Raw genomic sequence first — 18,812 nt, forward strand, 5'->3', positions numbered from 1 at the left:
ATAGAACAAATACTCTGCAATGACCTAGGTCTTAATTACACAGTTTGAATTGAATGTTATTTACAATATCCTTACCCCAAGCCATCTCATGGTGACTATAACCATGCCTTCTGCAGCTATACAAATGAGATGTAAGAGTCAAATCTGTGTCTGTTACAGTCTGAATATGTAGGACACCAAGTAGGCAAGTCTCTCCCCTGCACATTTTTTTTTCTTTTGCAACAAAGGAGCTTTGGGAGAAGTAAGGGAGCTTTTACAATTTGTGTTTGGGGATACAAAATTTAAATTTACATATCCATACTCCCTTTACTTTGAACTTCTAAATGCTAAGAAGTAAACAGAATATTGTTGATTCAAGTATAAAGAGGCATCCAATATGTAATTAACTTGAAGAAATGTGAATAAACACATTTTTTGGAAATAAGTTTAAAGGCAAAATGTACACGTTCTGATCACTGGACAAAAACAATTCAACTTTCCCCTATTAGGTAGTCAACAGTGTTTTATTTCAGAGGTGAAACTACATCACTGATGGGTAAAATGCTCCATGGTGGTTTGTTACCTGTTCTCATTTAGAATAAAATCTCTTTGTAATGAGTAATGTATTGCCATATGTTGCTTCACCTTATTGCTGTTATTGTTTTACAAGCTCGAACAATCTGGAGGCAGTTCCAGTGGTCAGGTAAACTTCTAGTTGTATTTTCAAATGACCTGTTCGTCATTTTAAAAGCTTACAGTTGTCTGCAATCGCTGACATCCATGTTTCTTTTTGCAGAGATTTTACTTTTACCCACCACAAGGACCACCATTTCTTCCTCAGTTCCCATTTTTCCCACCCCTACAACTGCCTCCGGTAAGTATGGCTTTGGGAAATCTCCAGTTGTGAAAAAAGTATTTATCAGTTGGGTGATGATTATGAAAATTTCCAAATTTTAATGCAGAGCTATGAAGCTCTGTGAGATTGCCAGGCATGAGCTGCTCACATTTCCCTCCCCACAGAGCTGCTGGTGGGTGTGACCAGGGGCTAGCAGACTTCTCCCCAGATCTTCCGTGACTTCTTCCAGTGTCTTTCTCCACTTACTATCAAAAAGGTGTTTATACTGAATTACTGTAACTATGATGAAGCCACTCTTCAAGAAGAGAATAGGAACCTCTTGCTGTAATACCCATTTTGTTTCTTTTTCTAAGTCACTTTGTTGCTTCTTTCTGGCTAGAGGTTTTTCCCAGCCCTCTTTAAGTTTTTCTCACAAGGCAAACAATAATAATTAGTTGGCTCTTCTTGTCGGACCCTCTCCCATCTTCCTAATACTGGATTCTTACAATACTTTATTTAATAAAGTCCAGAACAATGGTAAATAATAATAGAATTGCCTTTGTTCTATATGTAATGCTTTTGCCAGTACAGACGGCATTCATTCCGTTAATATTTACTATGTCTACTATATGATAGGGTCTATAGTGAGGGGCTGGAAACACAAAAAATGTAAGCCTGATGAGGAAGAGAGATTCATAGAAGAAAAAACTGTGATGTGATAAGTGCTTCTAGATGTAAATACAAAGCTGGCTTAGGCTGTGAATCAAAAACTGCATTCACAGAGGAGATGGTATCTGGCCAGGTCATGAAGGATGGGCAGTGGGCAGGGCACTCCAGGCCCAGGGAACCACAAATGCCTGGGACAGACCTAAGAAGGACATGGCAATTTGGGGGAAGAATGACCAGTACAACGAGACTGACTGCAACACAGGTTGGAAACATGTTAAATTTGGGCAGTATTTAAGCAATGATGTTTTGGAAAGTTCACACACATTTTAAAATAGGATCTTGCTTAACTTCTTGTTTATCAGCTAAATATTTGTAAAATAATATAAATAATTTTGCATAATTTTGTTTTTATATCTAAATGTAACAAACACCTTCCCTTTGCTTGAGTTTAATTTCAAACGGTTTATTTATCAACTTTAAGTAGGCTTTTGCAAATTTGTCACTGAAGTTACAGTCCTCAGGGAAACGTTCTTCTAAATATTTTCACGTCCTAACTGACTATTTGCCACTAAATTTCTAAGAACTTGCATTTTAACTAATTGCTCATTATTTTGGTTCTAGTTAAATCTATGTGCATCGTTTCCCTTTTTAGGGATGACATTCAATAAGATGTTTTAGATTAATGCTAAATCCTGGGGTCTTGGTTCATAATTGGAAGAGTGGGATTCCCAGTCAAGGCACATGCCTAGGTTGCAGTCTCGATCCCCAGTCAGGGGTGTACAACGGGACAACCTGTTGATATTTCTCTCACACATCGATGTTTCTCTCCCTCCTGCCCCCTCTCTCTAAAAGTCAATAAGCATGTCTTCAGGTGAAGTTTTTTGTTTTTTTTTTAAGGATTTTGGAATCTCTGTTATTTAAAAAAAAAAAAAATTATGTCAATCTACGTGGCCAAAAAAAAAAAAAAAAAAAAAAAAAATCACTAGTATTTGAAATAGAAACTCTTCCTTCCACCAGGTGGCAGAGTAGCATTAAATATTAGGCAAAGAATGCCTTGTAGAGAAACTGACAGATTTGCAAGAATTATCAACATGTAGAGAAGATTCCTGAGCTTTAGGTTTGACTAATTAAGCAAGCAAAGCATACCTCTTGAAAGACAAAAATTATTTAAAATCCACTAAAATCTAACCTCTACAACTAGAAGGTGGGCTCCCTGAGAGCACATAAATTGCTCAGTAAAGACTGGATGGATGGATAAATGGAAGAATGAGAAAACACCTCAAAACAAAATGTTCATATTTAGTCTATTCACAATTCACTTTTTTCCTCTTTTTTTGTAGATACCCATTCCTCTTCCTTTTCCATATGATCCAAATCAGGTAATTATACTTAAAATTCCCTTTTTAAAAGTATTTAAATGAATCCAAAATTTGAAAATTCTTTAGATTTTATCAGAGAAACTTGCTATCAAGAATTAATGGTTACCATTCTCTTTTGGGGATCATTAGTTACAGATATTTTGTCTGATTTGAGTCCTTTGATGTGCAAGCCTCGCATACCCTTGAAAACCAAACTACCTAAAACCTGAAATTTCCTTGATTATGTGGAGAGAACCTAAGAGGCTAGTAGAAAAAGCGTTTTAAATCAAATAACTGAGGATGCAAGCTTTACCATTTACTACTTTGGAGTAATCTCAAACTCCATTGAGCCTTACTTTCTTCTAAAATATAAAAGTGAAAATTTATTTATAAAGCCTATTTTACCTCTTAAATTTTATGCTTACATTTGCCATTAATGAGGGGAAATGAATTCTTGTTGAAATGGAGCCTGTTCTAGAAGCCTTTGAATGATAGCTTAACATTATGGTCGTGGTATAAAAGGGTTATTTAAATTTTACTTTTCACAAGAATTTTATTGAATGAGGAATAACTACGTATTACAAGACTGACTCAGTCACAAACCAAAAAATAAGATGTGTATATGATAGCAATTTTTCCTAAAATTATAGGACGTGACATTGAAGTTTTTTTTCATAAAGAAGTGATCCCAACGTATAGCCTTTTCCCAACCTAGTAAGCATAAGTATAATGATCTTTCCAAAGGTCCCTGCTATGCCTGGAACCCATGAAAGAAAATAAGGGAGTTGGCTATGGGGGTTTATTTAACTCTATTAATGAACATGAATCTTAATGACATAATTTTAGAAATGCTAAGAACTCTAAAAAGCATGTTTTTATTAATCAAGGTAATATAAAATGTATAATATAGAATAGATAAAATGCTGAATTTAACCTTGATTATTTGATTATTTCCTTTATTTTAGGTCCTGACACCTAATGATCTTATACAGGTAAATATCGTCTAGACTGTCAATCTATAACGTTTATAAAAATACTGCATTCCATACCCTACCTAAGATTAGCCAGTTCATTATGAAAATTACTGTCTTTATTATTCCAAGTCATTTGGAAACAAAATAAAGCACAGCTATTAAATTTAAAGACAAAAACACAATCTCAATGCCTGCAAACAGTTCTACATCTATTTATTTAATTCATCCAAACTATAATAAATCAACAAAACAACCTCCTCTATCATTGATGAAGGTGAAAGTGAAGAATCAAAAGACTTGTTACAAACTGTTTTAGGAGAGATGAAACAGACTTGATTCTTTCTTCACTAACAAAGCATTAGCATAAACATACAATGCATTAAAGATTATCAAACCTAAATCCCAACAGATAGTTTTTTTACTGAATTGCACATCATTCAACTTTTTGAAGAGGACTTTTATTGATACAATAAGTTATTCAGAATCTTAATTTACAAAAACACAAGAGAAATACTTCAAAGGAGTTACAAAAGGTAACATTAAAAAATTCTATTTCCCAGTCTAAAAAATACTTTTCACACTTAGTTTTCTGAAATCAAGATACATCTTACAACACAGACATACATTTCATCTAGGATCTCCCTTTTCTTTAAATGCTATCATTAACTAAATGGTATATTTTACAATTATGGTATCTTAGAATTGGGGATACACAATATTTTGTAAAAATGTCAGAAAAGTTAGACTTAAATCATTTGTGTGCCTAAGATAAAATTTTCAAGATTCTTTAATAGACTATTTCAAGTCAACCATCTTGAATACTGAAGCGTCCCAGAAACTTTAAGATCAAACAAGTAGCGTCCAAGTCTAACTAAGAACCTAAGTCTTCTGAGTCCAAATGGCTAATTCCTCTTCCTACAATCCATTCTATTTAATCAGCATTATAGTCCAACTCCAAAAGAAAAATGAAATCTCCGTATTTCTAACTAAAGATGTTTTAGGAAACCACTACCTTCAATGATTTTGGTAACTACAAAATTAGCAAGTTCATCTTTACATCAAAATGAGGCTAAAACAGCACTGGCCTGCGGTTGAAAAGCCCGAATTCTAATCTTGTCATTACAATTAAATTATCTGTGTGACCTTGGGTAAATATACGTATTTAGCACCAAGTTCCCTTCCAGTGAAAATTCTGACTTCCCAGACATGACTCATTCAAACTACCTAGACCTGAACACTTGATACCTATTTGTATTTCATTTTTTCTGAACTTTTTTAAAGCGCTGCTGGCCACAGCCCATGCTGGAAAGAATCCTAACAGAACAATTTACAGAAATCACTGTATCTTCATAGTCTCAAGGTTCCCCCCCCCACCCCCACCCCCGCCCCGCTCCGTGATCCTAGTTAAGTCAGGGAACAGGACAAGGCATCCTAAGAGAACAAACCTTTTCTCAGATCAAGAAAAAGTCAGGACAGTGTTTAATCTGGCAGCCCTACAAATAGCTATTTGCCTTCTTGGTAGAAAGGTCAATTTCTTGAGTAACCTGACAATCGTTTAAAAAAGGACCACGTGGAAGCTACGAAGGAATGCTTTTCCAGTGAAAGTGGTTGGGTAAGCAAACTCTCAAAGTATTCATAGGTGTCCTAAAATGTTGGTTCAAGTATCATTCGCACAGGGAAGTTGCATAATTTAAGAAAGTACTTGTATGGAAGTGTACGCAGTAAGTTTCTTAACCATTCATATCAATTTTATGTCTTTTAGTGAATACAGTGAATACAGACACATGGCAGTTATAGGAAAATACATATGTGAATTAGGGAATTTTTTTTTCTTTGTTGTTTTTTTATTACCATTTATTAACACCAATGGTATTAAGTGAAATGAGCAATTCACTAACTAGCCTTACATTAACCAAGATGTTAAACTGTCTCTGGTATTACAGGTGACTTTTTTACCAATTTCTACATTTTTTAACTACAGTTGACAAAATGAAGAAAATTTAAATACAAATACTGCATATTCATTTAAAAACCTTATACCATGCAAATAGAAAACTAAGCAGTAAAATGGAATTAACTTTTTATTAAAAACAAAGATTTTCATATAGAAAATATTTTAACTTATATGTGTACTAAGTTAAAAGTAAGTTAAAAAATAAATCCATTGACAGCACAGATTTGATTTTTCTTCTTTCAGTTAATCACTTCTATTTTGAACCAACTCCTGGTAAGTCCACATTAATTTTTAAGCTATTATAAACTACAAATCTATTAATGAACTTAATTAATATGTTTTGGGTTGTTTTTTTTTTTTTAGGGCTTCTTTGGGGTAAGACTTAATTTCTATGATTATATTGATGAAAGTGAAATTTACTCTCAGGAAAGGTAAGCATAATTCTTGGGAACCATAAAAATATATGGCAGAATTGAACCAACTGATCTAACCAAATTAGAGCTTATGAATTATAAGCTCAATTTTCTCCAAGATCTTTAAAGCAGAATTTCTGCAGGTCAAAAAAGGTATTTTCATAATGCCCATGGTATTTAACAAAATTTCATTTTACAGAAATATATGCAACATTAGGTTAAGAATTTCAAACAGTAAATATTACCTCAAACTTACTGTTGTCTTATGGACAATTCATAGTCAGCAAAAAGCAAAGCCTTCCTTGGCAGGAATGGCCTCATCTCAAGGCAACATATCTCCTTAACACAAAACATCAGCGCACTTGATGGAAAGCTACAAACCTTGAGACTTCCATTTTGATTCTCACCCAAGTTTGCTTTCATTTAAAATATATAAAAGATATATTCCTTTTTAAATATCTGGATTGTCAATTAAAATTATATACAGTATGTTATTTACTTTAATCTACTTAGAGAGAAGCCGACAAATAAAATACTCTGAATGCCAATCTTGAGAAAGGAATTAGATTTCACCCAAGTTCTCCTTCTGACAAGTTTCATTGCCCTCGTGTTCTTATTTAGTGTTTCCTACCACTTCAAATGTTCTCATCGGACTGTCAGGGGCCATAGTGGGAGGAATTAAGCTCTATGTTGAAGAAAAGACAGTTGAGGATTCAATTTATCAGCATTTAGATATAAAAGAACCACATTATTCCCTAACTCCTAACATACATGATTGTACCAATAATAACCCATCAGCACTAATATGGGAGACATGGGTGGAGAAGAAATTATGGCAAAAAAATGCCTTCACATAATAACTATAATCTGTATCATTTATTTCAGAAGAAATAAATCTCTCAGCACTATATCAGAAGTTATACAAGGTCAGTAAAACCTCCTTTCAAGCATACATTTATTATAAAATTAGTATACGTTTTAAACATTTTTATCTTGTTTAATAGTTTCAGATTGTGTACATGTTGATAAATTAATAATACTATACGCACAGGTTTGAACAAGACCAAATTAATACAAATGCTTTCTTCAAAGGATGTATTTTAAAATCAGATTATTTGTTAAAATTTCATAAATATTTTAGAAAATACCAGTAACAAAAGTCCTTACACTGTAAGACAGAGTAACATTTAGCCTCTTAAAGTGGTTAGAATTTTCAAGTGCCCTCTTTAGCTACTGAATATTTAGATTTTTAGATAGTTATGCTCTTATGCAAGTTTAGCATATGCTTCTATTTGAGTTTGAAACTCTTTCAAATCTCAAGAGTACCTACTGGCAAGACAAACACTGATTATGTATCTATCTTTAGGTTAAATTGTTTTTGGGCCAAATTATGCAAACCATGTCAACAGTACTATCCAAATCAGATATGGCCTTTAATTTCAAGCCACAAACCATAAATGTATTACTATGGGTTAGTCTTCCAAACTGCATACCTAAAGTAACAAATCATGAAAACTTCATACCCTTAATAGGGAATGCAATAGACAGAGAATAAGTTTTGAAACCAGGCAGACCAGGATTCAAATCCTAGTTCTGCCCCTTACTGAATAAACGTTGGGGCACCCTTTTTAAATACCATTTTCACCCTTGAAATGGGAATACTACTACCTAACTTCAAAGGATTGTTGTGAGGATTAAGTGATATAATGTAGAATCAACAAATGGTATCTATTATTAGTATTTATTTTACTAAGTATCTCTAAGAAACAAAAATATTCTTTATATCTAAGAAAAGCAAATACGTAAGCGATATCATCTAGTGAAATGTCTTAAACTAAAATTTTAATGTTTTTTCTCTATTACAGATGTGCTGGATACTCACAGTTATCAGAAGATTATCTACTTCTATTTTACCAATAAATTTATAGCAGTAGTTTTATCCTTTTGCATACTTTTTAAAGGTTGCAGCAAAAACTCCAAAGTGCAACAAAGAATTTATTACCTACAGATCATGTGCTTTAGTCATTCTTTAAATAAAATTTAAATATAACCTAATATCTTTACTAATATCAGTTTAAATATATAAAAACTATTAAACAAAAGTAAATGTCAGTCTTAAGGACATTGCTCAAACTTTCTCAAGAGCTTCTGTAAGGCATTTCAATTTTAAAGTATTCTATTTGGTGCCAGAAAGAAGCAATTTCTTCCTGCAAAACAGTGAAAGTAGAATTAGACTTTTATGCTGAGAGGTCATTCTACCCCTCTTGTAATGTGCATGTCCCTACTTACATACCCAAGGACCAGGAATTTATGGATTTTAGAAAAAATGCCATACATAAACCTTGTAACTCTTCAGAGGAGGTCAAGGCAAATATCCTAATGTTTCTCAGCAAAACTTGACAGCCACAATAAGGGCAAAAAAAAAAAAAAAAGCTCTGTCAGTTCAGTTTTACCACCAAATCAGGGGAGAAAAAAAACCCTAAACCTTTTGTTTTACCTTAGCCCTAGTTCTGTCCTCTAGCTACAAGTAAGCTTAATACTATTCTCAAATGTCTAAAGAAAAAACAACCATGTCTGTATTCTCTAAACCTCCTTTTCTTCAAATGCTTCATCTGTTGTCCATCTGGAATGAAGATGGAACTAAGACAGACCCCACTTTAGTTTAGCAGTTGATAATCATGGCATTTTCCCAATAGATATCTTAGCCAGGATATGAGATGCATATTCACTGAGACAAAGCACTTTTATTTTCCTTCCTCCCCCCTGCTCCCAAGAGCATTCTTTTTCTCTGGAAATTAAATTAACAGTGAGTCCCTCAAAAGACTATTTCAATCCCTAATATGCCCTAACAAAAGCAACTAACCCAAGACCTCCATCTGTCTCTGATTCTAATTCCTTTTTAAACATCTATTTTAATTCATTTATAACATATACAGTTATAATCAATAGAGTAAGATAAATATATTAATGTAGATTACTAATTTCTTGGATATATTTTTACCTTAGAATTTTTGAAAATGAGAACATAAACTCTTATTCATTGATCTTTATTGACTAAGAGGGCTGAAATTTCCTCATAAAACTGAAGCTTCTAAAGACAAGAATATATAAAGTTCCCATTTTTGAAATCAGCTTCAACAAGATCATATAAAGCAAAATGTGAAGCAAATCATTAAAAGATAACTCAGATTACACAATGTTGGTGCTCCTCCTAATGGAGCTTGATATGGCAGAAACATCCTCAGGCCACAGAAAAGCAAGGGAAACAACAACAAAAAAAGAACTGACAAAGACCGGACTGAAAGCAGAAGTTATAGCTGACCAGAAACTTACCTTCAAGAGAACATCAAGTCCTACTTTACCTGTAAAGCAGTGCAGGATAGCAGCATTTAAGGTGGAGTGAGAACATGCATACAGACAGAAAGTACACATTATTCAGTGCCGGGGAACCCCTGGGACCTGGGCCACCTAAAGTTCTACCTGCATAGCCCCTTCTTCATGTGTGAGGGAAGGCCTGGAGTGCCAATGGCATAATGTCTGTCCATTGTAGTTTATTTTTTTGTTGTCCTTAAGGCTGTGCTCCATTTTTTTTATATTAGAGCAATGGTTCAAAAAACAGAGTTAGAGTCTCTGAAAAAAATTTCAAACTTTTGATAGAGGCTAATGGGTTAATTTGGTTCTGAAAAATAAGTCAGCACACTTAACATGCCCCCTTGCTATCATAGCATCACAACAACTTTCATGCTGAGAACTAGTACTTAACAAATACAGAACTACCAGAACAGATACCACCTATGTGTAACATAGCATCTCCTGACTACATATGTTTTAATGATTTTCAATAAACAAAACTTAAATCCTCCCGCCAAAAAGCAAAGAGCATCAAAGTTGTTTAAATTTGGTTTAAAGGCATGCTTAAATAGAATACATATAAAATATGATTATATTTCTTTTGACTCGAGAGCCAAAAATACCATATTGGATTTCACCATATCTAATTTTATTCTGATGTAAAACCTAAATGAAAATCATTTTAAAAGTGAACAAAATTATTTCCAAGTCATCAACCCTGCCCTCTTGCTAGTATCAGTTCTGTGACAGTGCCGTCTTTTCAGTACATGCTCCTTTGCTGAATTCTGGTTTACATGGAGGTTGTGAGCTATAATCCACGGCAGTCAGTTTCAGAGTCCTCGCTCCAGTGTGCATCTCTCTTCTCTGCAACTAGTTTGATGAACTGAGAGTGACTAGCATAGAGCTTGAGTTTATCATTGATGTCCACCCACTTCACTTTTCCAGCATCATCTCCAGCTTCGAGGGTGAGGTTATCCATGATCTCACCTGATTAACAAAGAAAAAACCATAACCAAGAAAAAGTAATTAATTTATTCATTTCTTTTTCACATAACTCTCTGTCTTCAAGTATTCTTACTAAAAATAAATAATCATTGTCTTAGGTGGCCAAGTGAATTAAAAACTAGGCTAGTACAAATTTTCCAAATCTCCAAATTTTAACGAAGTTTCTAAACTTTAAGTGGAGGCACCAATAGGAAAACTTTTCTCTTTAGAAAGTAAGGATATTATTGTAAAAATAACAAATTCATATATAAATAAGCATAAAACCTTATATGAAAATAAATTCCAGAGAGATTAGAGATTTAAATATTAGGGAAAAAAATCATCATTGATGACTTGTTTTAGAGTTGGGTAAGTGAACTTTTCTAAGTATGACACAAAATTAAAAATCATAAAGGAAAATATTTATAATTATATTAATGAACACATGTACTGTATTGACTTTTACAATTTTAACTATAAAAAAATGTTCTCAATCACTGTTAGGAATGTAAATGGCATTTATCTATAGGATAATTTGGCAATCAATAAAAGTAATTTATCAAGTACTTTTAAAAAGCAAATGCTCTCTAATGAGCATTGATTCAACAAATATGAGTGCCTCTTATGCACCAGACACTGAGGATACAATAAACAATCCAGCATTTCCACTTCAAAGAATTTGTCATAAGAAAATACAAAGACAAATCTATTCAGGTACCCAAGGCAACAATATTTATAAAAAGGAAAAAATGTACATAACCATAAGGCACAGATTAAATATGATGGGAAAGCTACACAGTGGACCTCCATATAATCATTAAAAATGAAGCAAATCTGTATAAAGTGATAGGGAAAGATTTCCTTTCTTTGAAAGAGGACCTCAAATCCAGGGAAAGTTACATTTTTATGGGGTTTTTAATTTGGTTTTCGGTAAATACTTTGGTTTATGTTTTTATTTTATTTTCTTAAACATTTTATTGTATATGCTATTACAGATGTCGCAGTTTTTCCCCCCTGATCCCCACCACACAGCCCACCCCCGACTCCCAAAAGCAATCCCCACACTGTTGTCCATGACCACAGTCCTTCCTCTATGTTCTTTGACTACTCCCTCCACCTTCTTTCAACCAGTTCACATCTTCCCCCTCCCATCTTACAGCTGTCAATCTGTTACATGTTTCTATACCTCTGATTCTAATTTGCTTGTTAGTTTTGTTCATTAGATTTTACTTATAAGTGAGATCATATGGTATTTGTCTTCCGCTAACTCGCTTATTTCACTTAGCATAATAGTTTCCAGTTCCATCCATGCTGTTGCAAAAGGTAAGAATTCCTTTTTATAATGCTACATAGTACTCCACTGTGTAAATGTACCACAGCCTTTTTATCCACTCAACTACTGATGGGTACTTAGGCTGTTTCCAAATACTGCCCATTGTAAATAATACTGCTATTAACATAGGAGTGCATATATTCATTTAAATTAGTGTTTTGGGATTCTTAGGATGTATTCCCAGAAGTGTAATCACAGAGACAAAAGGTAGTAGCATTTTTCATTTTTTGAGGAAATTCCATACTGTTGTCTATAGTGGTTGTACGAGTCTGCATTCCCACCAACAGTAAACTAGGGTTCCCTTTTGTCCACAACTTTGCCAGCACTTATTGTTTGTTTACTTATTAATGATAGCCATTCTGATAGGTGTGAGGTGATATCTCATTGTAGTTTTAATTTGCATCTCTCTGATGGCTAGTGATGCTGAGCATCCTTTCATTTGTCTATCAGCCATCTGCATGTCACCCTTGGAGAAATGTCTATTCAGGTCCCTTGCCCATTTTTTCAATTGGATTATTTGTGTTCCTGGTGTTGAGTCATATAAGTTCTTTATATATTTTGGAGATTAAATCCTTGTCCAGTATATCATTGGCAAATATGTTCTCCCATACAGTCGGTTCCCTTTTCATTTTGATGATGGTTTCTTTAGCTGTGCAGAAGCTTTTTAATTTGATGTGTAGTCCCATTTGTTTATTTTTTCCTTTCTTTCCCTTGCCTTAGGAGATAGATCAGAAAAAATATTGCTCTGCGAGATATCTGAAATTATACTGCTTCTGTTTTTCTCTAGGATTTTTATGGTATCATGGCTTATATTTGTCTTTCATCCATTTTGAGTTTATTCTGGTGTATGGTGTAAGTTGGTGGTCTAGTTTCATTTTTTTGGCATGTACCAGTGCAGTTCTCCCAACATTTATTCAAGAGACTGTCTTTACTCCATTTTACACTCTTGTCCCTTTTGTAAAAAATTAATTGATCATAAAGGCATCGGTTCATTTCTGGGATCTCTGCTCTGTTCCATTGATCTATGTATCCATTCTTATGCCACTACTAGTTTGTTTTGATTACAATGGCCTTATAATATAGTTTGGTATCAGGTACTATGATCCCTCCAACTTTGTTCTTCTTTCTCAAGATTGCCAAGGCTATTCAGGGTCTTTTTTGGTTCCATATAAGTTTTTGGAATATTTGTTCTAGATTTGTGAAATATGCCATTGGTATTTTAATAGGAATTGCACTGACTCTATAGATCGCTTTGGGTAGTATGGACATTTTAATGAGGTTAATTTTTCCAATCCATGAACATATATTTTATATATTCACTTACTTGTATCTTCATCAATATTTTTTTCAGTGTCCTATAGCTTCCAAGTACAGATCTTTTACATCATTGGTTCAATTTATTCCTAGGTTATGTTGCAATAGTAAAAGGGGCTGTTTTCTTAATTTCTTTCTGATAGTTCAATATTGGTGTACAAAAATGCCATCAATTTCTGAGTATTTATTTTGTATTCTGCTACCTTGCCAAATTCATTTATTAGGTCTAGTAGCTTTTTGCTGGAGATTATAGGGTTTTCTATGTACAATATCAAGTTGTTGGCAAATGATGACAGTTTTACTTCCTCCTCTTCAATCTGGATGCTTTTATTTCTTCTTGTCTGATTGCTGTGGCTAGGACTTCCAGTACTATGCTGAATAAGAGAGGTGAAAGTGGTCGACCCCTGTCTTGTTCCTAATCTTAATGGAAACAGTTTAGGTTTTGCCCATTGAGTAAGATGTTCGCTGCAGGTTTTATGTATATTTCCTTTATTACGTTGAGGTATGATCCCACTAATCCTTAACCTAACCCTAATCTATCATTTAAATCATTGCTGGATTTTATCAGATGCTTTTTCTGCATCTATTGATATGATCATGTGATTTTTATCTTTCATTTTGTGTAGATGATGTATCACATTACCTGATTTGTGACTACTGTGTCATCCTTGCATCCCTGGGATGAATCCCACTTGGTCATTGTGTATGATCTTTTTCATGTATTGCTGGATCCAATTTGCTAATATTTGAGGATTTTAGCATCTCTGTTAATCAGGGATATTGGCCTATAATTTTCTTTCCTCGTTAGGTTTTTACCTGGTTTTGGAATTAGGACAATACTAGCCTTGCACAATAAAAAGAGCTTGGAAGTCTTCCCTCCTCTTGAATTTTTTCAGAGTTTGAGGAGGATAGGTGTTAATTCTTCTTTGAATGATTGGTAAAATTAATCTGTGAAGCCATCTGGTCCAGGACTTTTGTTTGCTGGAATTTTTTTGATTACTTCTTCAATTTCATTAGTTGTTATTAGTCTATTCAGATTTTCTGATTCTTCCTGATTCAGTTTTGGAAGATTGTATGTTTCCAGGAATTTGTCCACTTTGTCCAGGTTGTCCAATTTCTTGGCATATAGTTGTCATAGTATTTCCTTACATTCCTTTGTGTTTCTGTGTTACCAGTTGTTACTTCTCCACTATCATTTCTGGTTTTATTTCTTTGAATCTTCTTTTTCTTGATGAGTCTGGTTAATGGTTCATCCACTTGGTTTATCTTTTTCAAAGAACCAGCTCCTGGATTCACTGGTATTTTGAATTGTACTTTTTACTGTCTAGGTCATTTATTTCCACTCTGATCTTGATTATTTCTCCCTCCTTATTCTGAGTTTTTCTTGTTGCTTTTCTAGTTCTTTCAGGTGTAAGATGAGAGTGCTTGAGATTTTTCTGTCTTTTTGAGGTAGGCCTGTAATGCTATGAACTTCCCTCTTAGGACTGCTTTCACTGTGACTGACAGCTTTTTGGTTGTTGTATGTTTTCATTTGGTGCCAGGTACTTCTTGATTTCTTCCTTGATCTCATTGATAACCCATTCATTATTTAGTAGCCTGCTTTTTAGCCTCTGTGTATTTGCATGTTTTTGAGTTTTTTATTGATGTTGATTTCCAGTTCTATGTCACTGTGATCCAAAAACGTTTGATATGATTTCAATTTTCTTGAATTTAAGATTTATTTGCGTCCTGACATTTGGTTTGTCTTTGAGAATGATCCATGTGCACTTGAGAAAAATGTGTTTCCTGCTGTCTTGGGAAGGAATGTTCTGTAAATATCAATTAAATCCATCTGATCTAGGGTGTCATTTAAGGTCACTGTTTCCTTGTTGATTTTTTTTGTGTGTGGAAGATCTATCTGTTGGTGTCAGTGGAATGTTAAAATCCTACTTTGACTGTATTGCTGTCAATCTTGACCTTAAAGTCTACCAAGAGTTTGTGTGTGTGTGTGTGTGTGTGTGTGTGTGTGTGTGTGAGAGAGATAGTATTTAGGTGCTCCTATATTGGATGCATATATGTTCACGAGAGTTATATCTTATTTGATCTACAAGGCTGTAATAAGAGACTACATTTGCAGTGACTTTGTCTTTTATTATGGCCTTTGTTCTGAACTCTATTTTTCAGATATAAGTTTTGCCACCTAGCCTTTTTTTTCCATTTGCATGGAGTACTTTCTTCCATCCCGTGGGAATCTTTTGTCCTGAGGCGGGTCTCTTGTAGACAGCATATTTTTGAGTCATGTTTTCTTATCCATTCAGGTATCCTATGTCTTTTGATTGCAACATTTTATGCATTTACATTTAAGGTTATTATTGATAGATTCTTATTAACTGCTATTTTTTTCCTTTATATCTATGTTCTTATTTCTTCTTTTTCTTAAAGCAGTCCCTTTAACATATTTTGCAATGCTGGTTTGGTGGTAATAAACTACTTTAGCTTTTCTTTTTTTGGTGGGGGGGGAGGGGTTGGTCCGGGAAGCTCTTTATTTCACCTTCAATTTTATCTTTTTATCCTCACCCGAGGACATTATTTTTCATTGCTTTTAGAGAAAGAGGAAGGTACAGAGAGAAACATCAACAAGTGAGAGAAGCATCATTGGTAGCCTCCATGTGTACCTGAACCAGGGATCATACACATCCAAACCAGAGACTGTACACTTCCAGACCAAAGGTCACATGCACCCACACCCATATTGGCAATGAACCTGCAACCTAGATAAGTGGCCTGACTGGATATGGAAGCTACATACTTTCAGTTATGGGATATCTCCAACCAAGTGAACCATACCAGCTAGGGTTCCCCTACAATTTAAATGACAGCCTTGCTGAATAAAGTACTGTTGGTTGTAGATCTTTGCTTTTCATTACTCTGAATACTTCATCCATGCCCTCCTGGCTTGCAGTGTTTCTATTGATAAATCATCTGACAGCCTTATGGGAACTCCCTTGTAGGTAACTAACTGCCTCTCTCTTGCTGCCTTTAAGATTCTCTGTCTGTAACCTTTGCCATTTTAATTATGATGTGTCTTGCTGTTGGTCTCTTTGTGTTCATCTTGACTGGGACTCTCTGTGCTTCCTAAACTTGTATGACTTTTCCTTCCCAGGTTAGGGAAGTTTCCTATCATTATTTCTTTAAACAGGTTTTCTATCCCTTACCCATTTTCTTTTCCCTCTAGTAGTCCTATGATGAAGATACTGTTACATTCCATGTTGTCCCCAAGTTCCCTTAAACTATCCTTGTTTTTTTTAAGTCTTTTTTCTTTTTGTTGCTCTGATTGTGTATGTTTTTTCCCACCTTGTCTTCTGATTTGCTGATTCATTCCTCTGATTCATATAGTCTTATTTTAATTCCCTCTAGTATATTCTTCACTTCAGATATTGCACTCTTTATTTCCAACTGGTTCTTATTCGTAGTTCCTCTGCCCTTTTTCATGCTGATATAATTTTCACTAATTTTCTTGTAGTTTTCACTATGTTCCTTAAGCATCCTTATAACCATTACTTTGAACTCCAAGTCTGATAAATTGCTTGCCTCTATTTCATTTAGCTCTTTTTGGGGGATTCCTCCTTTTCTTTCATTTGGGGGTTATTTATCCCCCTTTTAAGCTGCCTCTTTTTGTTTCTATACATCTGAGAGATCTGCTTTGACTTTCTGTTGCTGTGGTATTGCCTTATGTGGTAGCAGTCCTATGAAACCCAGTAATGCAGACTCCTTGATCTCCTGAGCTAAATACTTTAGGAATGTCCCTTGTGTAGGTTATGTGGGCTCTCTTCTTGTATTTTGGTCTTGATCATTGTTGGCTCATTTGTTGGTACAATCTCCCCTCCTGCTGCCTGACTGAGAGCCTTAACCTCAACTATGTCTTGTATGCTGTTGCACAGGTGCTGACAGAACAAACACACACAAGCAAAAAAAACCTCAACAATAACAGCAAAATCAACAACAAAAGAGCAAAGAATAACAAAAGAGGAAAGAGAAACAGAATATTATAAGGAAAAAAAAAGAATACCAGACCAAAGGGAAAAAATGACAATGAGATGTGGGAAGGAATTGAAACAAAAGAATGAAGAACAGAAAGAGGAAGATGGCAAAAAAGAACAAAGAAAGAATAAAACAATAAAAAAGGAAGAAGATAGAAAAATGGAGTAAGAAAAGGAAAGAGTAAAATAAGAGATATGAAAGAAAATAAACACAGGAAAAAATACTAATAATGATAAGGTTATGAAAAATAAAATAACAAAATGAAAAAGAACAAAGTTGAATTCATCTCAGCAGAGTTTAGTGCTTGCCTTCTAGCTTCTCCCTTTCGATACAGCTCTTATGTTGTCTGAAGCTGGTATAAGCCAATGTCAGGTGCTGTCCATGTCTAGCCCTCGGCAGCCAGTTTAAACTACAAGCGATCCCATTTGTGGCTGTCTCCTTGGGGCTTGGCTGGGTACAGTATGAGCCAAACTGTGCTGTAAGGCTGGAATTTATCAGCAAAGCGCCCAGGGTTGGGTCAACAAACATCCCGAGGTACCACAGAATCTGCCTCCACCTTCCTCTTATTGCCAGTCCGTCAGTCTTAGTCACTGACTCCTGGATCTTCTATGGGGGAGAGGTGTCATTCAGGCTTCAAGGGAGATGGTGTGACGCATTCTCCCATCCCCAAACGACACATCTGATTCTGTCCCAGATTATTTCCTTAAAAAGCAGAGTAAGGCTCCTAGTAGGAAAGTGGGTGGGGCCTCCAGAGTCCAGAGTTTGGGTCTGCCGAAAACCAGGAGGGTGTTTCTTTGGCTCTCCCATGAGGAGGAAATGTCAGTCTGGTTTCAGGAGCATGTATGGAATGGCCACGCCCTAAAGCCAGTCTCTGACACCCCCTGAGTTTGCTCTCTCCTCAGCAGGAGTTAAGATGGAGGGTAGGGAAAAAATGTTGCAGGGTGGAGTGAACAGGAATCCAGAGGGTGAGACAAACAAGATTCTGAGATTCCAGAGGACAGGGTGAACAGGATTGTAGAAGATGGCGTGAGTGGTATCCCATGGGGTTGGATAATATTTTTCACCTGGGAGGAGCTTGCTCTTCTCAAGAAAAATGGCTGCTGGGATACTGGGAGATTCTCCAGCGCAGGGATCCCAACAGACACTACCCACATCTCTCCCTAATGCCTCCTACTCCAGACTACGCTCAAGTGACCTCAGTCCATACCACCCTCCCATCAGAGCCCAAGGTGAGTGGCTGCGAATAAAATCCTGTGCTTTGGCCCCTTAAAAAAGTATATATATTATATACTCGTGTGTGTGTGTGTGTGTGTGTGTGTGTGTACACGTATACACACCTACAAGAGGCTTTGTCTCCAGCAGGCTCCTTCTCTCCCTGGCAGACAGAAACCCCACAGCCTTTTCACTGCTACGTGGGCAGCTGACTCCAGGTCTGGCAGTATGTGCTTGCAAGGCCAGCCCGGTGGCCAGGCTTCACTCTTCTCAAGGGACGTCCATGTATCTTTAAGTGGAAATCTAAGAGGGCCCAAGATGGCAGTGGATAAGTGGAAGCTACACTAACCTCCTCCCAGGACCAATTTGGAATCACAACTAAATTGTAAAGGGGTAATTCTGAAAAACCACCTGAA

The 18,812-nt window shown here is 35.4% G+C and overlaps 1 protein-coding gene across 4 annotated transcripts in view; it reads right to left on the reverse strand.

The window, feature by feature from the left end:
- Window positions 1-8,621: 8,621 nt before the first annotated feature.
- NUDT9 (nudix hydrolase 9) overlaps window positions 8,622-18,812 on the reverse strand; it is a 41,880-nt gene continuing 31,689 nt past the window's right edge. For all 4 annotated transcript variants that reach the window (XM_054591762.1, XM_054591764.1, XM_054591763.1 and 1 more), the window contains one exon: window positions 8,622-10,520. In XM_054591762.1, the coding sequence (XP_054447737.1) occupies window positions 10,342-10,520 (179 nt within the window). In that variant the 3' untranslated portion in view covers window positions 8,622-10,341. The remainder of the gene's footprint in view (window positions 10,521-18,812) is intronic.

Source organism: Pteronotus mesoamericanus, unplaced genomic scaffold (genome assembly GCF_021234165.1).
Source record: "Pteronotus mesoamericanus isolate MK-2021 breed Mesoamerican mustached bat unplaced genomic scaffold, CSHL_Meso_final scaffold_232, whole genome shotgun sequence".
NCBI classification, from domain to species: domain Eukaryota; kingdom Metazoa; phylum Chordata; class Mammalia; order Chiroptera; family Mormoopidae; genus Pteronotus; species Pteronotus mesoamericanus.